At 37.0% G+C, this 25,029-nt stretch overlaps 1 protein-coding gene across 4 annotated transcripts in view; it reads left to right on the top strand.

Annotated features, from left to right (window-relative positions):
* Window positions 1–25,029, top strand: part of TASP1 (taspase 1) — a 78,760-nt gene that overhangs the window by 30,224 nt on the left and 23,507 nt on the right. For 3 of the 4 annotated variants that reach the window (XM_064709441.1, XM_064709443.1, XM_064709442.1), the window contains exons 8-11: window positions 1,679–1,785; window positions 8,348–8,467; window positions 9,407–9,485; window positions 23,726–23,836. In XM_064709441.1, the coding sequence (XP_064565511.1) occupies window positions 1,679–1,785; window positions 8,348–8,467; window positions 9,407–9,485; window positions 23,726–23,836 (417 nt within the window). The remainder of the gene's footprint in view (window positions 1–1,678; window positions 1,786–8,347; window positions 8,468–9,406; window positions 9,486–23,725; window positions 23,837–25,029) is intronic. The other variant, XM_064709444.1, reaches the window with a different exon arrangement.

Here is a 25,029-nt window from a genome sequence, read left to right as displayed (position 1 = left end):
GGCAGGAGGCAGTGGCAGCAGCAGGTTACAGGTTTAGGCGTATTTATCCTGCTTTTGAGGAACACCAAGACCAACACCATTCTTACTCATCCCAAATCGCTCTGCCCATAGGTATTTGCTGTGCTTGGTGAACTTGTGTCAACTTAAAAGTTCTCCTGTTTAAAAATTCTCCTAAGAACAATCTGCTGGCTTAGTTTATTTTGAGGCACTTCTGTTTACAAAGTTCTTGATCTGTGAGAGTTTTTAGTTTCTTTCTTCCCACTGCCAGTTAGTACTTGACTAAAATGAGTCTTTGTCTGCTCCCTCTTATCAAATGTTCAGGTTTTACCTCTTCATCCTCATTTCGAACATAGAAATGTGTTGTCTGCATTAATCAGCTCTGTATAGTAGAAAGAATTCCTTTCTTGTTGATGGCTGATTAATATGGGTTTACATTTTTAAAGAACTGGTATTTATTAGGTTTTTGGGGAGAAATGCCAGCTTTCTCACTACTTTCTGAGTTATATACTTGACCCAACTGTAACTAGCTGTGTGTACATTAAGGTCCAGTTTTATATACTTAAAAACATGATTAAAAGGGAGTTCACTAAGTGAATTTGACACCTGTGTCGAGAAGTTTCAAAGTAAAATGCTCACTGTCTGTGTACTTTGTGAGAATTGTACATGTAAGCTCTGGGTTCCATTGGCTCTGCAATATTGAGCATATTACTAGATTTCATGTAGCTGTTTCAGTCTTCTGAATAGTAGTGATGTAACTAGGTTCAGAATTTCATTTAAAATGAAGTTTATAGAAAAACCTGTGCTTTTTAGTTTCCATTGAATTTGTGACTTAGTTGTATAACTAAAAGATTCACATTGCTCTGTTCTCCCAATAGCTTGATTTGGTGTGGTTAAACAAGTGACAAAAGATATTTTCTCCACACCTCTTTACATTTTACAGAGGATGTTAAAACAGCCTGGGGATGATATTGAGTCAAAACTAATTGAAACTAAATATGTCAATATCTGCAATTTGTTCATGAAATGAAACTTCTAAAATGGAAACATGTAATTTTGGTCTCTTAAGCATAACAATTTCATTTTTTAGTCCACTTTAGAGAGCACTTCCTTTCTGAATGTAGGGCTTAGATGTGGAAAGTAGATGTTTGTCTTCTTGAGACCTAGGTGGTCTTTAGACTGTGTTGGATTATGGAGCATAAACTACTGCTAGACTTGTGTGTGGCTTGAAATATATGGGTAAACATACAGATATGTGATTAAGGTAATAAAATAGTAACCTAATTTCATGGCTATCAGAATGAGCTCACATGGTATCAATTTACTTGTCAGCAGTCAAAAACAGTTTTAACACAAGGCACTTACTCTGTTTTCTTCTGTGCAGTGCTGCTTCATTGCCAAAGATATTTAGTCCAGCTTCCATGTGTTCGTGCTGTGTTTCTACCACATATTTTACTCATCACCTGGGTATTGTTGCTGAACAATAGTAGAACTTTTAAACTTAGGAAAAGATGTGAACAACTTGCACTGAAAATTGAATACTTAGTTTTTGACTTTTTATTGATGTATTTTTGCATCAGTAAAGAAGTGGGGGATGTGTCCTTCAAAATGTCGACTTATCAATATTTGCTTCAAATAAGTAAATTTTACTTAGTTACATGCTTTTGAACTATTTTTGTAGGGTTTAGTTTAGCAGCTTTTAAGAGGAACAAGAGGAAGCTGGAGTTGGCCGAAAAGGTGGAAACAGATCTCATTCAACTAAAGAAAAGAAGACAATCAAATGAAAAGGTTAGCTCTTGTTTCAAATTCTTGTGTCGTCCTAAACTTACAGCTGACTGCTAATAAACTTCATCTCTTACAAGACTCATGAAGCCTCAGAAGCCTGTTCTCCTTGTCCATCCTAATGTTTAGATGATATAATGAAAACTTAGTGCAGTTAAAACTTTCTGCCTTGCTGTTTGAAAACCAAACCATCACTTTGTGTCTTGTTTGTCCTAAGAAAAATATTTTGCTCATTTTGAACTGGAAATGTGACAGATGTAAATACAAACAGATAATTATTTACCAAAACATTTTCTTCAGCTTGGGATCTCTGTCACTGTTTCCCACTTTTTAATGTCTCCTGAGCACACTGCATTATGGAACTGGAATTGGTGAAATTTGAAATATCAGGTAGGTAAACATGTGCATCTGTGCATGCATCTGGCATTGACCTGGCCCTTATTACCTGTGCTACAAAACTACCAGGGGTTCCCTCTGTTCCCCTCATTCTTAGTTTAAATGTAGAACTTTGGTAACCTGTGAGAATGTCATTCACAGTGTTTTGTTTGATGTTGAGTATCAAAGTATGGGTCATTAAATTCAATGCCTGTGCTTTATTTGGGGCCTGTGGGCCTTTGGATTGGGCATTGCTGTCTGACTCCTGCATAGTTACATGTATTGATCTAAATAAGGTATAAATCCCAGAGAATTGTTAGCAAAAGTGTATTCTCTGTAGTCTGCAAAGGCAAATAGTGATAAAATAGGCAATTTGTATCTGTGTTCTTAGATAAGATGTTTTCTTTAGCAAGGAGCTAATTTTAATTTTTTTTAAGAATTTAAGATGTGTGAAGAAATTAAGGATGGGGGAGCCATGGAAGTTAGTTGTTTATTTTGGAACTTTTCTTGTTCACAGGACTTCAGTTCCCTCCTTGTGAACCTGGGAGTGTGAGAGTGTACCTGGGGAGAGGAGGGGTCCCTGTGCAGTTTTGCTGTTCATGTAATAAGGGCAAGTCAATGCTTGAAACACGTGCCAATGCAGGAGCTTACCAACCTGCAATTTGAAATTTCAAGGGCTCCAGAGTCCTGTGCAGAGCTTGTGGGAGATTGCCAGTGCTGGTAGATAAAGGAGGTGATGAGATAGAATTCTTCTCCCTGGTGAGTAATCCAGTAACAACAGGTTTTAGCTGTCTGGGCACATCCTGCCCATGCAGCAGGGATGAAAACCAACCCATGCTCTCAATATGGGATTCTCATGCTGTCTACAGAGCGTAGGGCAATTGCAGCCTTACAGGCAGAAGTAAGGTTTTCAAAGTAATTTTCCCAAATGAAATAGAAATGAAAGATCAAATTCTAAAAGAAAAAAGTAGAATATATCTCCCCAAACTAGTAGAAAAAGGTCATTTAGCAAGGATGAGGCTTGTGATTTGTTGCCCCAAAACTCACACTGTCAAAGCTGTTCTCTCATAAAAGGTTTTCAAATAACTGGATTAAAACCATTTAAATAGTTGAGTAATTAGAAGTTAATTTTCTTGTCAAAGTTATTTTAATTGGTAAATACTCCTGTAACTTTTCTTATCATCTGTGCTTCTCTGGAGCTGCAGACCATTCCTTTCAGCAGGATTTCAGAGCTGGTTTATTTTCTGGTTTGACTCACCCACTTCAACTCTGTGCTGCAGCTGAGCCTGTGTGCCTCTGTCAGTGCTGCAGGCTGTGGGGAGAGCAAGGTCGAAAAGATGTTTTAACACAGGTTGAGTTGAATGGGATCAGAACTAATAGGCCAGTGTGAAGAGATAGTATTGTGACCAAAACACACTGAAATTACTTGGAAGTTTGAGCTACTGATAAATATTGCCAGCTAAAAAGAAAAATACAGGTTTAAAAATTAGTTTTCAATAAAAATGTGATGATACCAACCTTAAGAAGAATGAGGCTGTTTAAATTTGTCCAAGTTTGTATGGAAAAACTTGGCAGTGTAATTTACTACAGGAGTTTTATTTCCTGATAAATGGAGTTTTTTCTGTGTTTTTCTTTGTTCACCCAATGTAGCATTTGCAGAGGGTTATGCATTTGCATACAGGAAGATCCATTAATAACTTCACCAAATTTGGAAGGTGTAAAACTTTTGTCTTTTTCAAGTTGCAGAGTCTTACTGATTTACATAGCTATGAAAAAATTCACACACAAACAAAAATTAACTAAGCATTCTCATGGGGGTGTCTATGATGTGTGCATTCAGCCAGATGCCATTCTCAAATTCTCCCCTCAGGCACCTGTAAATATCAGAAGTAAATATGTCTGCTTACTGTTAGTCTGTCTTTTACCAGAGGAAATTGTTGTTGAAAATAGCTTAGCAGAGTTTGGCTAAAACCCCTAATTTTACTTTGTCTTTTGCTATTGAAAAGAAAAGTACAGGTTTAAAAATAAAAATACAGATTTAAAATTTTGATCAGTTTTACAAGGGATCTCGGCATATCTGTAAAAAGTTGTCCTCTTCTTGGTTTGAGTAAGTGACACTAAGAATCCCTGGAACATACCATTTTTTTGGAACAGATTGGTGTTTGTAAGTTAGTATTTTATAGCTTAGTTATTTAACTCTATAAATATTATTTAGGTTGAGTTTTATTAAAACTGGCTTGGTTTTTATCTAGTTCAACATAGGTACTGACATATGTGTACACCAGTTGGAATTATATGCATGGAATCAACAGTTCCATGTGCTTCTGTTACTGTATTAAGACTGAACAGATTTAGAAAATATTTCTGTCTATGTGCAGGTAGTTGTAAGTGTAGCAATCAACTATGGCAATCCTAGTGTCTGTCTTATTTAGTCTTGCAGTTTGGAAATTTCCTTAAAAAAGAAATAAATGCTCCATCTCATATTTGTGTGCAAATGGTCTCTGATAATAAAACCATACAGTTTTCAAAAGTATGCTTCAAAATCCACTGAATATGGGAAAAGAAACCTAAATAATTTTCACCCATTCTAGTTAAGTTTTGATGTTCTGTTTTGGCTTTATCTGTGGAAATGCAGTGTGGCGTAATCTCCTCATCTTGCACATGAGGATCAAACAAAATGTTCTTTTTTACACACCAACCAACTTTTAAACTGGGAAGGCTGGGATTGTTCATCAGCTTTGTATAATTACATAGTTGGGTAATAGCATGTAAATATTAGTTGCTTAATTAATGTGGTTAATTTTGTATTTTGTCAGTTATACTCAGAGCTGAGATTTAGTGGTAAATACTTTCCATGGCATTTCAAAGCTGTCTCAAGTGGAGAGGGAGAAGACTGTGTGTGGAATCTTTCAGTGGGCAGACCTCTCCTAATCTGCTAATTGCTTCCTGAGGGGCTTGTAGTGATGAATATTTACAATTTTTTAATGTGCAGAAGGGAAGGAGGGTTTTTTAAAAATGCTTGATAGAACTCTGCATTTGTGCAGGTGAGCATATTTCAGTTTTTGTGTGCATGTTCTTAGCAAAATCTGAGGATTTGGACCATGGTTTAATTCATTAATTTCCTTTCGTGCTGCAAGGTGCAAATTAAGTAATGTGAGGTCTGATTTATAACAATGACTTTCAGGTTTTTTTCCATGTCAAATATTAACTACATAGTAGATTATATTTAGGTTGCAATACTGCATTGTTAAAACCCCAAACTGCATTTGCAGTGGACAAGTATAATTTAGTAACTGATTCAGACACAGAAGTTGTTAACAGATATCACCAAGTTTCCTTTGGAACCTGCAAAATTTTAAAATGTAAGCAGCTAAGTAAATCAATCAATAGAAAGGTAAGGACAAGCAAGCTGGATCTTGTTTAGTCCCTATTGGACCTGTATCAAGTTTGGTCTTATTTTAGACTTTGTGAATTGTAGTATTATACTTTCTGAATCATGCTTTCTAATATTTTCTAAATATGTTTTTATTGTCCTGACCCTAGCTTGACAGGACCCTGTGCTTTTCAACATTGCTGTGATGTGGAGAGATGAAATGTGTGACACTGAAAGGCTCTCAGCAGATGCAGCCTTGCAGTGACTCCTCAGGCACACGATGCTTTTCCACAGGGAGATGTACAAAAAGTTCCTTTGTTAAATTGTGATGAGCTCTTTATTTTACTCCAGAAATCAGGGTTGCCAATACAGTTCATGTGTGTAGAAGATGCTGACAATGTTTTTTTTCCCCATTGGATGGGGAGTAGAACATTGCTGATTTTCAGTTTGCTGAGTCAGGATAAATACAGCATCACCTGTATATCAGTGACTTTTTTAAATCACAAACCAGTCCCATTTCCCCCCACCCCAAACCTGTATTACTGAGAAGAAAAATACAGAATTCCTTTGCTTCAGAGATACAAATTTCCTTCAGAAGTATGTGTGGGCCAACTCAACCTTCTCTTAGCAATGCTTCCCTTAGAAAAGATGTCCAGCCTCAAAGTTGCCTCATTTAAACAAACTTTGATAGGCTAGATTTGTATATCTGTGGCTGTCTATTAATTAAATTTTTTGTTGTGGGTATAATTTCCTTTGATAAAAGAGGAAATTATATATATATGTATATATGTATCTCAAATATATATTTGATATATATTATGTATTTATATATTATGTAGGCTTATATATTTATATATATATATAATCAATTATATGTATATTATTAAGTTCTTTGATAAAAGAGGGCAGGGGTGTAGATAGCACCACTTATCATAGTAGTTCTTCTGTACAGAGAAATCATAAGAGAATTCATGTTTGGAAGAGTTTTATCTGGTCTGGTCTTGGAAACCTCCAAGGATGGGAATCTGCACATCCCAAGAGCAGCCTGCTCTGCTGGTTAAGGTCTTTTACTGTCCCCTGAGTAGTATTGTTTGAGCTGGGTTTGTTTTAGCTCAGGCTGTATCTGGGAGTTCTGGGAGCTGGAAAATACATTTGCACATGAGATGTTGAAAAAGGGTTCCTTAATATTCTTTAATCTTTAGAACCTGGAAGGGAGCTGGCTCTTTTCTTATCCTCTTTGCTCCCATAATCCTTTTGTTTCTACTTTTCCTACCCTCCCTGATCCATCCTTCCTCTGTTTTTCAGCTTATCCTTCTTCCCAGTACCAGTTGAAACTCTGGATCTCTAGCTTCTCACCCCTGTCTGTCTTTAAGCAGTTACTGTGTTTTATTGCTGGGTCATTAATTTGTTTTAATATTGAGTGGTTAGTGCCAGCATTTGAGTGCAGAACTTGCCAGGGAAGATCCAGGTGTAGGTGCAGAGAAGAAACTTCCAGTTTCTCTGGGTGAAATCCAAGGATGAAACTCCTGCCTAGGAGTTCCAGTTGCTTGAAAAGTACTGTAGAATGTGGTAGCATATTTTTCATTTTGAGACTGACTGTACTGCATATTTTTCCTTTTCAGACTGACACAGGATTAACCTAAGTGTTTTCTCTTAAATTAAGTGTGGCCAGGGTATCATCAGCCTTGCAGTACTAGGAACCATGCTTGAGAAGTGACATAGTATGCCCAAGGGAATTTTAATTGATGATGGGAACTTGATAATTTGAAGTTGAATAGTTAGGTGATTTGGGGTTTTTTTTCTGAATTCTAGTCCAGAAAATTCACATTTGTATGAAAAGCTTAATCACCTTTGGCATTATTTCACTGGGTAGGTCTGTGTAAGAGGCTTGAGGCTTGTGCAGCACCAGTGTGCATCTCTGGAGTACATGATGGATGATGGATCAATTCTGTTTATTTGGTTTAACTTTTGTACACTGCATGCTGTGTGTGTGGTGGAGCGTGAGGTGTGAGTGCCTTGCCCTGGGTTCTGCAGAGAGGGGGAAACTGTTCCTTATGTAAAACGGAATTAGTGTGGTGCATTAAGGAATGGGGGAAGGATATAAAGGAAAACCCCTGCTCCTAGGGGAGTAAATCTACCTCAGGAGTCATGGAGGTAACTTTTCTAGTTACAGGAACAAAGGGTAAAATTGCTTTACTCACCAAAGATTCCTGAGCTGAGAACAAGTCTGGCAGAAGGAATCTGTCCTAGGGGAGATTTTTTTTCCTTGAGGCTTCTATTTATTGTCTTGCTCAGAATATCAATATTTTCTCTTTACGTGGTAACCAGCTGCTTGGTTTTTTCTGGTGGTGCTTTGTAGGTTTGGGATTTTTTGGGGGGGAAGTTGGTTGTTGTGATTTTTTTCTTTTTTTTTTTAATTTAAGTTTGTAAAAATCACACATCTTCAAAGATCAGAGCCTCTGAAAATGCTTTTTCAGGCCTTTTAGGAGAGGCCTTTTGATGTGGCATCAGTTGCTGAATAATTTCTTAATGGACAAGTGGCAACCACTAAGAAAAAAAGACTTCTGGCATGTATGTGAGTGATCTAAGCATTGGATTAGTTCTGAGATATTTATTACCTTCTTGCTACTGGAGAAATTTTGTTAAGGTCCTATCTGAGACAAAGCAGCATTTTGGGAAGATTTTTGGCGGTGGGTACAGGTGCATGATAACAAATCCATTTGGTTGCTAGGCTCTCACTTGCACACTCCTAAGGAGTATGATCTGACTTTAATATACTATTTTTGCTAGGATTTTTTCTTCTGTTTGTGTGTCCTGCAGGAGAATGACTCAGGAACCTTGGATACAGTTGGTGCAGTTGTTGTTGACCAAGAAGGAAATGTGGCTGCTGCTGTCTCCAGTGGAGGTTTAGCACTGAAGCATCCTGGAAGAGTTGGTCAGGTGATCATTGTACATTTTTAAATTTTTTTTTTTGATTGGGAATGATTGTTCGGTGTCACAAACAGGTGTAGTGAAAAGCAAGAGCTGTGACAGTAGATTTCTGTTCTCCCTTCTTGTTAAAAGCTGAAGGCATTTTCACTGCACTGCTTTGCAAGTGGTTTTAGTGTCCTTCATCAGTGTAATGAAACTGTGATAGGGAAGGTGTTCTGTAGTTAGTTACCTTTTGACAGAGATATCACTAAGTTAATTTCTTGAGCTTAAATGATCTTAAATGCTTAGTCTTGAAACAAGATTTCCCTCAATATTTAGGGAAGCTGTCCTAATTAATTTTTAAATGATTTTGTGAATTGGAGAAAGGTGCAAAAGTAATAAAAGAACATATCAGGTATTTATGGTGTGTTATATATAATTATGATTATAAATTATGCATAATTCTATTTATTATTAATGTTATAATGACATATTTGTGGTGTGTCACCTTATTGTTGTTAGGGGATTTTGAGGTGCAGCAGAAATTTTGTATTCCATTGCTGTACAGCTGTATTTTTTTGTTGACATTTTCCGCTGTCCAAAAAGCAGTTCTCTTTTGAAATGTAGTTAAGATATTTTTTTTGTTTGTTTTTTTGAATAGCAGAGTGAAAGAGACTTTATATGAGCAGGGTTATATCTTTACCCTCATTTTCTGTTAAGCAAGGCAAGAATTCTGTCTCTATGACAAACACTCAGATCTCTAGAATAATAAAAGGATGTAGTAAAATGGAGTGGAATTGCAATATGGTTATGATATTCTTATTAATCTTTTGTACTAATACTTGCATTTTTCTTGGGTTTCTTTTTTTGTTGTTGGTTTGAGGTTATTTTTATATTTTTTTAAGGAAAGGAAATTAAGCAAAAATCTCACACACTTAAAATTTATGAACAATGTGCTTCTTTCCTTAGGCAGCTCTTTATGGTTGTGGCTGCTGGGCTGAAAATACAGGAGCTCATAACCCTTATTCCACTGCTGTGAGTACTTCAGGTATTTACTACTTTTATAACTATTTAATGAAGTTACTATCTTCCTCTCTAATTAGTTTGTAAATTTAAAATACCAACTTAATTTCCAGACTATATTCTAAATTTGTATCATTTATTTGTTTCATTTACTTTGAATCGTTTATTATTGTCAGTATTGTATTTACATCTCTTGTTGGTTGCTTATATTGCCCTTTTTAGTTAATTAGCAACCATGAAAATTTTTATCCTATTTTATGTTGCACTGAAAGGATGTGCTGGATTTGTTAAATATTAGGGAACCTGTTCTCCTGTGAAGAAGTGCTTATTAGCCCTTATTAGTATTGTATTAAATGCAGAATACCTCTGGGAATGGAAGCCTTGTGTAAAGCCTTGTGTAATCAGAGGGTCCTTTGATACAGAAATTCTACATGCAGCATTTTTTCCTCAAAAATATTTAATTACTATTTCAGATGAGTATTTAAGTGAATTTTTTCTTCATCTCTCTTTTCCTTCTGAAAGGAAAGGGAAAAGGCAAAACCAAAATACTGAAATAAGTGTGTCAGGAAATATTTATTCAGCAATTGTCCAAGTGATGTAAGAATTAGGAGAGCTTCTGTTCTCTTTGGAAAGCTCAGGGTCCTTGATACACAAAAATATTGTGTTTATTTGATGCCTTGCAGAACACAAAAGTCTTAAGGTGAAGGTATGTAGGAGTTGCTTTTACTTTTTTGTTCCTCCCACTTGTTTTATGAACAGCCTCAATCAGAAAAAAAATACTTACAACTCTTTTTCATAAGTGCTTATGTCAGCTTACAAAATTTATGGTATTGCCCCTGCTCAGGGGTCAGAGTTAAGAGCATCCAGTGTAGGGAGAGGTGAAGAAAACCTGTAGAGTTGAGATTTGGGTAATGCCAGCTGTATCCCGTGGGCAGTGCAGAGCTGGAGTCCTGCTGCAGAAACAGTGGGGGGAGCAAGGTGACAGATTTAAAATTTGATAGGGGCATCAGTAATATCCTGTATTGCTTTTATTTCCTCTGTACTCATGTCTGCCTGGCACTGTTGAAAATTGGTGTAGATGGTCACCCTTAATTCTGATGTCAGTAAAAGCAGATGTGCTTTTTGGTGCTTACTCAGGGGATGGTTTTACTGAACCCAGCAGTGTCAGAAAACATTTTTACTCAAGGGACACCATATTGATTTTAGTTTAATAAATGCTTAGTGATGTAACTAAATCTATTCAAGTGTTGGGACCATGTTTTAATTAATTAGTGAGCACAAGTCCAATATTAGAGATTGTTTGTTTGTGGAAGAGCTGAAGTGGACAACTTTATTTATATTTTAAAGCTGTTCTTTGCAAAGTCAGCTGGATTTGAAGTCCATGTGAGCACTGGTGCCCTCACAGGAGATTAGATTTAATGACAGTCTGAAATATTAGCCTCCTCTCTTTTTGCTGGTACCACTTTTGTATAATCCTAAATACTTCAATGTTATACTGTTTACAACTGTCACAAATACACATATATGGATTTTTTTTTTGGTTCTAAACTTCTGGCTTCCATGACATTACCCTGATCCCAGTCCCAGTTAATTGGAGTGGCCTGCTGCTGGATTGTGAAGTGTGGCCATCTGTTCGTTCATGGATTTGAAATTCAGACTAGTGGTGTTTAATTAAACTCTTGTTTCTGGTTTTCCTTTAAAGTATGTGTATGTCTGTGAGAGAGAGAGAGATAGAAATGTTTACAGGAAGTGAGAACTCCTCTGTAATCAATACCATTCTTTTTTCCATTTCAGAAGCTCATAATGTTTTATTTTATAATGTACTTTATGTTTAGTGCAGTTCTAAAATGTATTGATGCCTGACTCTTGTTTAAAATATGAACATCCAACGATGTGAATCATGAATTTAATTAAGGAGTAAAGGGATGGAAAATTAAGTTGTAGGAAAAGTTGAAAGAATGAAACTTGCAGCTTGGCTGGATCTCAACAAGACATGGGAATGGGGGCATGAACATCTGCAAACATTCAGGTGAAACTGCCATGGCCAAGGAAGAGAATAATGCATTAAGATACATTATTGTTAAATATTTAGAAAATAAATGTACTGTCTGAATTCTAGGAGATGCCTTGGTTTAGAAAGCTCCAAGATGATATTCTTAACAGAATATCAACGCTGTCCCTTGATGTAACTAAACCCAGACTAGACTGTATTTGTAATAGTGATTTTACCCCCTTCTTGGAGGTTTCCAAACAGGTTTTGTCTTAACTTTTTTTTTTTAATCAGCAACCAATACATGCTATATATAAACTGTGTACATGCACATTCATTTTATGTTTCATTTTACATTTAGACGTTTACACCTGTCTGTAAATGTATTTAAAAGATGTACATGAGAGAAACCTACAATCAATTTAAATTTCTGTGGTTTTCACAATATAGCATTTTGTTCTTTTAATTTCACGTGTCTATTAATTTTACTTTGAGTCATGAATTTGGCACAAATCTAATAGTTTCTACAGGGAATTTTTTCCGTTTTGTGGGGAAAAGAAAAAAAAGAATAAAATTAGACAGTGGTTGCTGTGGGCATTGAGTAATGTTTAATGTTTATTGTTACATGACTTCAGAGAATAGCTGACTCATCAAATCACATTTGGAATTAAAATAAAATCTGGAATAACAAGTTAAACTCTAATTCCCCACAAGCTTTATCAAAAGTATCCTCAAAATTATTTGGTATTAGTGTGTGTTAAACCAGATAATTTTAGCTGAATAATTCTTTGGGAAATAAAAGGTTTCTCTTTTGTGCTGGTTTACACTTTTAAACTTCTTTTTAGTGATCACTGAGAATAGAATGTTTTATATTTTAGTTTTAATCATAATATTTTACTTTTGCTGGGATTAGTTTTATTCTGTGATTACCTTTGTAGAAACTTCCTTCGAAAAGGGAGTTTTAGTTTAAATGCCGCAGTTAATAATACAGCAGGATTTGTTCTTGAATTTTTATTAATTTTGTTCTAAAATCCTCCAGTTGAGGCTTCAGTGTCTTTAAGTACCTGCCTCATTAGAAAAAAAGCAGGCTGGGGGAAGATGTCACCACACAAGTACTCAAAAGTAATCCCAAATTCTGGAGGTTTTTTTCAATGCTTGTGTATTATTTGAAGAAATTTTGGATCTTCTATTGGCCCTGTAGCTGCTAGGAGGCTTCCTGCTTTTGCATCTTCAGGAAGGATTTGGTATTAGATTTTTATGCCTTTTAGCAAGTTGTTTCTTAAATATTTTTGGCTATTTTTATAATGTTTTTATGCTGAGTGTGCCAAAGGTGGTGGTTGTGTTCTTGTTTGGGCACGACTTCAACTTTTTGCACGGTAATTTCATACCTCTAACAGTCACTTGACCATGTTGTTTGAACACAGTGGTTTTGGGGGTTTTGGGTTTTCTTTTGGCTTTTCAAAAGTTACTTCAAGGTTTACAAAATGCAGCATATTGTAAAACTCATATTTTATGGTTATAGCTTAACAGGGCCTGGGACAACTGAAATCAAAAGATTGAGACCTTCTAAAAACACACTGGGGGAGATGGGGAAACTTAGGAATGACTGGGAGTTTAAGGGGCCCTAAATCCAAGGTTTATTCTGCAACTCAGCCTAAAATTCAGTTTCTGTGTAAACAAGTTTCTGATTTTTTTTTCCATCAACTTTTTGAGACATTTTGATGTATAAACTCTGAATTATATTAAAAGTAATATTTTGGTTGGGAAAAAAATTGTTATGGGACTTTATTGGCAGCTAAAGGATAAACATTACAGGAGTTTAAGTATCTCCAAAGCAGTATTAAAATTCAAGAAATACAAAGAATGTTGCAGTTGTGTTGGGGGCACACCCAAGATACCCGGGCAGTAACAGTGCAAGGGCCCTTCTGTGCGAGAAAGATGGAGTGAAATTAAATAAGATGTTAAATGAGATGAGCATGACCAATGGCCTTTATTTAGTATGAATGTAATTAACAGCTAAACTGGGTTTTGGATCAATGTAGAAGAAGCCAAATCTGTGGTATTTAAAAGCTTTTCCATGCATGTGTGCACACAGACATAAACAAAACAGGCTCCCCTTTAAGCACCCCCACCACCTCCCCACACAAAGAAGCCAGAACACTTTGTAGAGCTGCTTGGAACTCTTTATTGGGTGTTTTTTGCTGGTATATGAATGTAAACACAGGAAGATGGATATTATTTGGAGGGAAAACATTTGTGAACAAAACCCAGCCATGGGAGAAGCAATAGCCCATTTTTTGGCTGCACTTTAAGAAAAAACTTCCTGTTTTTCCTGAGCATAATAAGAATCAAACTCTTTGTGCATATTCTTCTCATTCAAAATAATGTCAAATGTGACACTGAATTTCCTATTCAGTTGGAATATCTGTGATGATTGTGAATATTCATTCACTAACTGTGCCAAAAGCAATACTGCTGGTGTAAGAGGCAGGCTGTATCTTTCCTGGGGGAGAAATACTAATTCTCTTTGGATATGCAGAACCTTAACAATAAATATAAATATAAAATTACGGTAACAGTTAATGCAGGACACTTTGAAAATTAAACCCAAGCGGAATTTTTGAGTGAAAGTGTAGAGACTGAAAATATCTTGCATTTCTTTCATCTTAACAAGAGCAGGAAATAGAAAGCATACAAAGGATGGATGTGTGTTGTATCTAGGTACCAGCCTTTGAAGCCAGCAAACCTTTAGTATTGCATTTCTGAAGATAGAAGGTCTTGCATTATTTACAAAATGCAGAAATTGTGTGACACAAAGCTGCAAAATCTCCAGCTTTCACTAAAGTTCATTTGAAGAGACTATCTGATAGAAGAAAGGCGCATAGGTTATCCTAGGGAGGTTTAAAATACAACCAAAGTTATGGCCCCAGAGAGGGAGTAGAAGCTTGACATATGTTGAAGTCATTCAGAAAATTTAAGGATGCTAACAAACATAATTTGGTTTCAGGGCTGAGCCAGAGCTGTGTTTTGTTGAGGAGGTACAAGGAATGTCAGATTGCTGGAAATACCAGATTTATTTACGAGGTGTAGTTGAGGATTCTGTCTGGGAGAAGTCCCCTAGTGATGTCTTGCTCTTCTCTCTTGCCCAGAATCTTTTCTTGAATGGAATGAAAATCAGATAGAGAAAACAGCAGTGTTTTAGGGACACATGTACAAACTGTATTTATTCTGTGTGAACTTTCTTGCCAGTTTCTTGTGTTGGTGAATTCACCAAGATCCTAGAAAACTGTTAAGGTCTCATGACAGAAGCAGTGGCCTCTGTTCTCATAAAGACATTTTAGAGATTAGATCACAATACTTTAAAACCCCTGTTGGATATACATATGTATGCATAATGCATCATTCTCTGAAGGATAAATAGCACACTTTGTGTTTTGAAGAATCAGTTTTGAAGAATCACAGAGTTGTTTAATTTGAAAGGAACCTCAAGAAGTCTTGTCCAGCCAGGTTTCTCTTGTTTTTGAAATTGACATCAGTAAGGGAGTTAATATATTCACTTTTCCTTGCCCCACCTTTTCCTGCTCAAATTGTGTTCACATCAGTCATTCTTTGCAGTCCATTGCTGCTTTTGCAGGCAATGTGGGATAGGATGGAATAGGAATGGCCCCTGTGCAGAGATGGGCTGTGGTTGTTAAATTATTTGTTGAGTTATGCCCTCTGCCAGCATTTTGGTCTCCTTATGGCAGCCACTGGTCTGTAGGTTCCTACTTGAAAACTCCTTTTGCAAACAAACCACAGTGATGTGCAAATCATCAGAGTAAATCCTTTTCAAGGAAGCTTTAATGCCAATAAATTGACTTGTGGTGCATAACTCTGGCTTTGTGATTCCTTTCTGTTGAGGGCAGCAGTGGCTGTGTTAGGATCCTGTGAATGAATACCTGGCCAGTGCTGTTTTGTACAATCATGGAATAGTTTGGTTGGAAGGACCTTAATGGATGGAACCTCTCTGTCCTGGGCAGGGATTCCTTCTCCTCTAGACCAGGCTGCTCAGAGCTCCATCCAGCCTGGCCTTGAACACTTGCAGCAATGGGGCATCCACAGTTTCTCTGAGCAGCTTGTGCCACTGAATTACATTTATAATGTGATGATAAAGCTTGCTTCAAACTTGCATGTGTTGTTAGCCCTTACATAACACAAGTGCAGCATTGTCTATCTGGCCTGTCCTTCTGAGTCCCAATGCCCAGAGGAATTTCACATGCAAATCTTGTGTCCTGCACAGGTTGTTTGAGCTACACTGTGTGGAATAGATATTATGATACAATTAATCTCTTTGTAGACGCATGTATTATCTCTCAAAATCAGTCTGACCCTGTAAGATTTGGGGAATAAGAGGTCATTTAATGCATCACAGATGAAGCAAATGGAGAAGAGTTCTGTCATTGTTACTGTGAACCAGAGGATAGGGTGGAGGAAGGGGAGCTCTATCTCCAGACAGATCAGTATTTACCTATCAAGTGAATGTTTCTGTCAAGAGTTCATCCAGCCTGTGTGTCCAGATGCAGCTGGGAGGATTCAGTGCTGTAGCAGGTGCTGTGTGAGCTAACTCAGCACCACCAAAGTCTGGGGGAGAGAGAGGAAGCCCAGGGCAGAAATTATTTGTGGGGATGGTAGCATGGAGAAGCTAATCAATTTAACACAGTTCTGCAGTGTTCACAGCTGAGGGGTTTGTCCTCACAGTGATCAGAATGATTGTTTGAATTGGCTTTGGAAGGCTTGCTGGGAAGCAGAACTGGATGGATACGATAATCGGAGGGTTTATTGAAATTTTCATTTGGCTTGATATTATAATATCTGTGAGGCTTGAAGGGTCACAGGCTTGTGGAAGTTGTAGCTTCCTGCAGAAGGCTCAGTGCTTGCTAAGCAGCATTTTTGGAGCCAGGACCAGCCGCTGTACAGCACCAGATCCTGCTCTGGACACTTGATCCTGTCCCTGCTGCTGAGCCTTGTGCCAGTGCCTTGAAACAGGTGCAAGGATAGAAAGTGACTTGGACATGGTGGCAGACTGAGCTCTCTTTCTATGTCTTAAACACTCTCCTGGGATTTGAAAGTGATTTTATACCTTTAGGTAGCAAACACATAAGCCACTGTCATACTTCCCTCCCTGTAAGTTTTATATGACAGTAGTTTAGAGAGGTGTAGGGTTTTTACAGAGATGACTAACAGCAAAACTTCTGAGGAAGGCCTGGGTAAAAGTGTTGGCTTCTTTCTTTACAGTTTAACTGAAATTAATATTTCAAAATGTATTAAAAGTAATGAAGAATGTAAAAAGTACATCCTCTTTAAGGAGCCTGCATTTTTTCTTCGTTCTAACCTCTCTTGGAGATACATCTGAAATTATTTTTGTTCAGAGTAACTCAAACAAAAAGCTTTTAAAATAAATTGTCTGCCATTTACCACTATTTAGAACTTACAATGCCAAATGAATGACTCCTGATTTCTCCAACCATTTTTTTCTTATCTGTGAAATTCTAGAAAAGCTGAATTAGTTGTTTTTTTGGAGTGATTTTAGTTTATTTTTCCCATATTAAAAATGTAGAGATGTGTTTTCCTACCTTTCCTTAGGGAAGGTGCTTTAGACATGAGTGTGTCTGCATGTTGAATTTCTTTTGTTATCTTTGAAACCTGCCCAAATTTACTAAAGTTTCAACCATTTGGGAAATGTCCATTGCATTTTCTTAGTAGGTAAATCATCTAGGGATATTCTGTCTGCAGCAGGAATGTGCTCCATTGAGCCCTCTAGGATCAATGCTTTAGGAATTAGACAGAGCTTTGTTTGCAGGTGTTTTTTCTGGCAGTTGGTCAGTAATTTAAAAATTTCCCCTGCTAGTATGAAGACAAGATACAGCAGCTGATAGGAGAAAGAATCCTCTAAAATTATGTTACTTTAATATAATACTGTAGTATTAATGTATTACATTCTATGTAGTGCATTCTGCTAGACTGCAGCATTTTGTCTTTTGAGAATTATGCATTAATTTTTTTTCAATATTTATCTACCTGTATCAGTGTCTTGCCAACTAAATATTTATATTGTACTGTGTTTTGTTTTTGTAAAATCAGTGCCATGCAAAGTTTTACTCAAATCTTTCTAGAGATGCTGGAAATGATGAGCAGAGCTTACTGAAATACAGGTTTCACAGTGTTTCCATGAGGCATAACTAGAAGTTATCCAGGAAATAGAGCAGAAATAGGAGTTCTTTAACTTGTTAGCTGATACTTCAGGGACTACTATTGAACTGAAAATAACATCAAAGTTTAACAGGACAGAAACAACAGGGCCAGGTTCAGACTCTGCTGCATAGAGTGGATGATAGAATACAGATCACCTGTAACTTCTGTCTTCAGCTTCTGTAAAGCAAAGAGTCATACTTTGGTGGTGGAGTAAACTAGATGAATTTTTCCATTCTTGACTGTACATGAGTAATGCAAGTTTCCATTCTGTACTCCTTTAAAACAACACTTTTTGTTGAGGTACTGTGTGTTTCAGAGCTAGACAGGCTCCTGCAGCCTGTCAAAGCTCCACAAGCTCTCTGCTTGTGGCTCACAGAAAGCAAACTTGATTTTCAGTTCTCCTTCCATTCAACAGGAGCCTCTTTCATGTCTGAAAATTGGAAACGCGTGTTTTTCAGTGTGCTGCATGGATATGTGTGTGTGTGTATGTGTGCCCTCTGGCACACCTGTTTCTAATTTCCTGACTTGAAAGCATCTCCCATCAAAAGGAGCAGAAAAACAATTTCTCTCTGACATGCTGCTCCTTTCCTTTGCCATCTTGGTTCCATTGGAGGAGCCTTAAAAGATGCAGAGCACGCATTGAATGGGATGTTCAGCTTATATTGTGCTGGGTTCTTTCTCCTCTTGTTGTGGTTATTTCAAGCATTAGAAATCTTCTTGAGAAGTCACTATGCTGAGGAAAAAACCCAGTGATTTAATCCTTATTTTCTTGCACGAAGCTCAAATGAAAGATCCAAGTCTGTAGCAAGTTAAAGTTTGTATAAGCTGTGAATTGAATGTTAGTTACTCTTTGGTACAGAAAGATTAGCATTTAAAATTTATTACATATTTTATATTATAAAATTATAAGCTTAGATTTCTTACCTTTTTCAGAATTGTATGCAATGTAAAATAGTATCCAATATAATACCTAAAAGTTAAAGATGTCAACAATCTTAAGAAAATAAAAACAAAAACATCACAACACCTCCTTCCCCCTAGTGACCTGGTCGTTATGGAAGTTGTGCATAGGCTAACTAGCAAATTACTGCTGAAGTAGTAACTCCAGGGGACTGCTGATACATCCAGAACAGCTAAATTATAGTAGGATAGCTTAAGGAAAAGAGACAATGAAAAAAAAGATTGTAGATTCCTAAACTGTTCTTGTGCAATTCTTGTGTGTAGTAATCAATGGGGAGTATTTGGATTGGAGGTAAAAGTGTATTATTGTCAGAAATTACACATAGCCACAGGAAAGGGAAGTTATGTTTCACTGTTGGTCTGCCTGGCACTTTGAAAGAAACACTGCAGTAAAACTGTATGGTGGCATAATCCAAGATATGTGTGTCTCAAAATCAGTGTTGGTGTTTCTGTATGATCTTCAAGTGATTTTGTTGATCATCTTCAAATAATTTCCATGCAGGAATAGAAGCTTCTGGTTGAAGACGGGTTTTCTGCGATCTTTTTGAATTCTGTTTCGGTTTGTAGTTTGTTTACAAAATAAGGTGTTGTGGCTATTAAGCCTCATTCTTCTTTCCTTCCCTTGTCATAGGAATCTGTTGCCATCAATGCCTGGAACCTTTAGGGATCTGTATATTCTCTCCCCTTAATCTAGGAGGCTAGAAACTTGCATCAAAATATCTGTCTGTTTCTGTTTATTTTTTGTAGGATCTGCAAGTGGTTTGGGTTGGGAGAGACCTTAAAGATCAGACTTTAAAGTTCCTGCAGTGGGCAGAAACACCTTCCACTAAAGCTGATTCCTCAGAGCTCCTTCCAGCTTGGCCATGAACAGTTCCAGGGATGGCACATTCAGAACTTCCCTGGGCAAACAGTTCCACTATCTCACCCCACTCATTGTAGGAGGTCACCAAATTTGTCAGGCATGATTTATCAAAATAGTCTCTACAAACTCTCTGTTTTCTGTAGAAGTGTTTCTGCCTTTGCCAGAAGCAGTCCTAGAGGAAGGCAGTTAATTGTACTTAGCCCTGCAAACATGGACAGCAGCAGTTCCAACAGGAGTTTTTTTTGTCACCAAAGGAGTTAGAAGTAGGCAGCATGGTGTTTGCAGAATAGTACTGTGTTAGGAGAGTAATTTGTTTACTATATGAAAGTTATTTCAATGTGAAGCTCTAATTTAGCCCAGTAAATTTTTCCAGCTAGTTGTCTGCGTTTGAGTCAGTCATGTGTGAAATCTTAGGGAAGCATTTGTCTGTCATTGCAAAATACTCATCTCTGAAAAGTAATGAACTTCAGGATACTGAAGAAGTCATCATCATAACTGGGAAAGGATAATAAAATGATTCTAACTCTGTTTACAGGAAAGTTACTAAAACAAATGTATTTGAGACTTTAATGTAGAATTGGAAAATTGTTAGTAGGAGTCCCTCTTGGTTTGGTTGTACTTGGTAGTACTATTCAGTGAAAGAAATGCCAAATGTATTAACACTTCCAGTTAAATGTAGTATAATGGGAGATAGTTATGCACATTAATCAGATTTACATTTTCATCAGCTTGTGTGCATGATTTGGAAATGAGTTTAAGTAGCTTTCACTGGAGTTGCTCTCTTGAGTCATGTTAATATAACTTTTTTGGAAGTTAGCTAATGCTGGTGGTTAGACTAAAGTGACTGGAACTATAAATTTGAACCCACAACTTTATATTGTAAGTTACAAATCGGTTTTGATTGCTCTGGTAATGTATACATTAATTTTTGCCTAGTCCTAGTATTATCTACAGTATGTCCCTAGTTTGAGGCTATACAGACATACAGATCTGCTAAACCTGCAAGAAATTTGGTTTGAATAATAGAAAGGGCAGTTCTTTTTCTTATCCTGTGTCTGGTCAAAATATGTGACATACTGCTTAGATTTTTTTTTCTTCTTCAAAAATAGATGTTCCTACATTAAGAACTACAGTAACAAATTTTTCATTTGCAAATGGGGAAATTGTTTTCCTTAGTTATCTGTCCCTGCAGACTGCCAGCAAGTGATGTGCTGAAAGATTTCTACATACACTGCCAGCAGCAGCCTCTAAGTTTGTTGCCTTATAGGTTGACATAAATATGACAAAAAGAAATGACTCTGTCTGTGGGGATGTAGAGATGTGTGATGTGTTAGTAGAATTTCAAAGCTGCTTTCCTTGTGGTTGATCCTGGATGGGGATGTGGGCTGCAGCTGTTCTTAACCCATATTAAGTTTTCTCTCTCTGAATTTTTTTTTGGAGCAGACTTGATGTTATGGGAACTCTTCAATAAATTCATTCTCCTGGGGGGGAAATAACATTATACGTCATGCTAAAAAATGGCCATTGTTGTTTTTTTGTAATTCCAATTTAGGAAATACTTGAAAATTGTGAAGTAGTAACATCTGGTTTTATTACTTGATGCACTGAAGATACATAGGCTCACTCTGATTTCTGTGTCTCATTTATTTGATTCCTCTTTTAAGTCCCCTGCTTCTTATTTATACAGTTATATTTAAAGGTATTACATGTTATATTTTAAAGGTACTAACAGGTTTTTTCAAGAAAAAACAGCTTTCTCAGGTTTTGCCAGAACATCTGCCTGTTTAATTTTATTTTTATTCTTTACAGCAAAACTTCATAGTGATTGAAGTTTCCTAGTTTTAAAAAAGTCCATGTTGTGATCTATGGGTAAAATGCATCTTGTGGGGTTTTTTTCATGTTCTTCATCCATCACTTTGGAATAAATAGTAGATAACTCAGAGTTGTATTGTGGACAGAAGCTTCAGAGTGTGGGTATAATGAGGCAAATGAATAGACAGACCCTTCTGTAAGCAGATGCTGAGATTGCTGTATTGCATGAGCCCCTTGAAGATTCTCCTAACCTGGACACTTCTTTCATTAACTTGAGAACTTGTCAGTCTCAATGAAAACACTTTCTCCCTTGTGCTTTCAAGAACAACTTCCCTTGGCTGTGTAATTGTTGTAGTATTTTGGCTCTTTCATTTCCCCCTACAATTGTAACTGGATTTTACTCAGCCTGTTTGCTACACAAAGCATTTTTTGTGTTTCTGTTCTTCCAGTTGTATGTAGATTCAATGCCAAAGTGTCCCACTTCAAACAGCTCAGTTTAGCTGAATTGCATTAATCAGGAGACAATTCCCATTAGCAGGGACACAGAACTGAAGACCAAGGTATTTTTGTGAAGATTGAGCATAGCAGAATTTTGGGACATGTGCGCACAATTTTTGAGCAATCTGGTCTCTGGTCTGGGCTGATTTTCTGACATCTAATCATCTAATGCATCCATAGTGTTCCAGAGGGTGTTGTTTGGTGTTTTTTTTCATTTTGTTTTGTTTTGGTTTTTGGTTGCTTTTTTTTTTGGGGGGGGGGGGGGGGTTGAGGTTCTTTTCAATCGTGAAAATGAGGGGGGTAATTTTTTTCCCTTCTGTATTAGCAATCTTTGAAGAATAGTGGAAACTCGCTTTGCATTTAAGGGGAAGGGTATAATTGTGTGTCATGCAGCCAGAGAGGGAGATTGAGTAGCTTGCCGTGTTAGGGTTTACAGTGATGAAAAGAACTGGGAACCAGTCTGTGTGTCACTGCAACACACAGTGCCAGACCTGCCCACGTGTTTGTGCCCTGCTGTACCCACAGCAGCCAGTGCTCCAAACTCAGTGTATGCACAGGGACGAGAGACTCAGCAGGCTGCTCTGGAGCCACTTGGGGTTGGGTTTAATTATTAAATTTTTCTTCATGCCACATCTAGGCTGGCTTTGGCCAGTGTCTCTGTTCTGGGCTTGCCAGTGCTTCCAGTAAAGTGTGAGTTACTTGTGGAGACTGAGCTGCCTTTGTGTGAAGCCAGCCTAGGTCTGATGTCTTACCAGCTCCAGCTCCCTGCCACTTGGAAGCAACTAGATTGTTTCCAGCCATAAATTTGTTTCTGGAGGCTGTGTAGATGTATTTATGTAGTTCTGTACCTGAGCTAATAAGTCCAGTTGTATTATAGCAGATTTTTTTTTTATGATTCCAGTGCTTGCATCATCTTGTATTAATTGAGAAATATGCTAAAAATATTTATATATAATTGTGAACAGACTGTGTTTGACTTCTCTCTGTATATTCACCTGACTCTTGGTTAAACCTCTTCTGGCTGCTTTGTCTGCTTCTCTGCCATTAAGGAAAAATGTCAAAAACAGGAGGCATAAGTAGTGTAATGACCTTGGTCTGTATGGAGAAAGTATCAGCAGTGATTTTTCTGCCCAACAACCCCATCTGGTCCAGTAAATATCCATGGTGCCATTTGGCTGTAGCTCTATGTCCCAAAGCACAGTACAGGAAGGGAAAAGGGTATAGCAGTAAAAATAGCAGGTGTGAAAGTGTTCCTACAGAACAAGAGTCGCAGCAATGACCTGCTTGTCTTCACCAAAAATAGGTTTCAGGGGATAAGTACAGAAAACATGGAGGCAATAAGTGATTGTTTGCAGCAGCTTTTTAATTTCTTAAGGACAAACCTTTAAAAATTACAGGAATTTGTATTAGCAGTCCAGTGACCAGCCACTTTGGCAAAAAAGCATGGCTGAATTCATGTATTCCTTTGTTGATAAAGGCTGAATCAGATGGACTAAGTAGAATATTTTGTCATGCAAAAGGAGTTACTGTGTCACTGAAATAATTTTGGTTTGGAGAGTTGCAGGCAGGGATCATTCCCAGGAGAAGTAGTAAGAGGATTCTATCTGGTTAGAAATGCTAAGTCAGAGACAGTGTTGCTGTTTCTTCTTTCTGTAATTTTTGTTTGGTTTATGACTTTGTGGAGTCAGAATGTTAGGAAAGTTGTGAGAAAACCACTGACTTACTTGATTTTTTGAGTGACTTTGTGTCAACCTTTTTAAAAAATTGTGTGGCAGACACTTGTCATTTGCATCACTATGAAGAAACTGTCATTATTTTGCATAATCACAGCCAAATTAATGTGATGATATAAGTTGGTTACAGGGTTTCTTCAGTGATATCTGTATTTTGACTATTCTTAATATTTCTTTAGGTTGTGGAGAGCACCTTGTGAGGACCATACTGGCCAGAGAATGTTCATGTGCTTTGCAAACAGAGGATGCCCACCAAGCTCTCCTAGAGACTATGCAAAACAAGTTTATTGGTGAGTATATGGCCCAAATTGCCTAAATGTAAGTAACTCTATCAGAGATATTTATTCTTGTGATTTCTGTTGAAGCCTTGTGTTGCAGTTGGCTTCAGATTTAGTCTTGTGTTACATCTGAAAAATGTTAAACTACAGAAGAATATATTAGGATATTTAAAGGAAAACCCTTGGAAATACCTCAATTGTTATGTGAGTCATTGAATACCCAGAGAGGTTTGAAGAAAGAATTTCCTGTCTGAATCATGGGCTGTGGTGTACAATTGCATATTTTAGAATTGATGAGTTAGGAGCATTAGTAAAAATTATTCATCATGTTAACTCTTTTAAAAATAGTAGACCTCAAAACCATTTCTTGTTCTAATTAAATGCTTTGGACAGACAGATTCTGGTTTGCTATTTACATAATAAAATTAATTTCTTGGAAAAGTGAAATATACTTTGTAAAAAGACCAATTTTTTGTTTGATTTAAGAGAATTGTGTAATATATCTTCAGTTTCTTATAAATAGATATATATTTTCTTTCCTCAAATCATAACCAAAAATATGAAAGTGGATTTTTAAAATAACCATAAAATCTGCTTTTTTGAAAATTCCAGTGGAGCTTCTGGTGTATATGTTGACTTGCAGTGTTTTCATAACCCCTTAAAATTTTTCAAGCTTTAGAATCAACGACAATTTTCATCTTGAAAATTCCTTGTGGACAGCATAATACTTGTGCACTGTGCTGCTAAAGCTTGTTGTGTGATACTTTAATTAGAACTGAAAGAGGGGCATTACACACCTTTTGGCGTCCCAGGGGCTAATGCACTTGGTCTTGGCAAGCGGTGCATTGCAGCTTCTTGATTTCTTTTTCTGTCTTGAATCCATGTTAGATTTTGCTTCTGACATTTGACTATTCACTTGATAATCTGCTGCTGTACTGTGGTCCCTTCTAGGTATTGTAAGAGTGCACAACACTCTGTGTTCCCCAAAAAGATTCTAATCTAAGCAGAAAAAATGTAGCTTCTTATATTTAATCACTCATTCCAGTGCATAGTGGCACAAAATTAGGAGTTTTTGTACCCAAAAGAAGCCTTTAGGAAGGATGTTCGTGATAGCTTTGCTAATTTCTAACCTGCTTTGCAGATGCTGTATGGAAGTGGCCTAACTTTAGGAAAGTCAAATTTTATTCCATGCTCTTAAAATTTAT

This window comes from Zonotrichia leucophrys, chromosome 3 (assembly GCF_028769735.1).
Source record: "Zonotrichia leucophrys gambelii isolate GWCS_2022_RI chromosome 3, RI_Zleu_2.0, whole genome shotgun sequence".
Taxonomy (NCBI): domain Eukaryota; kingdom Metazoa; phylum Chordata; class Aves; order Passeriformes; family Passerellidae; genus Zonotrichia; species Zonotrichia leucophrys.
This window is presented reverse-complemented; position numbering and strand designations above follow the sequence as displayed.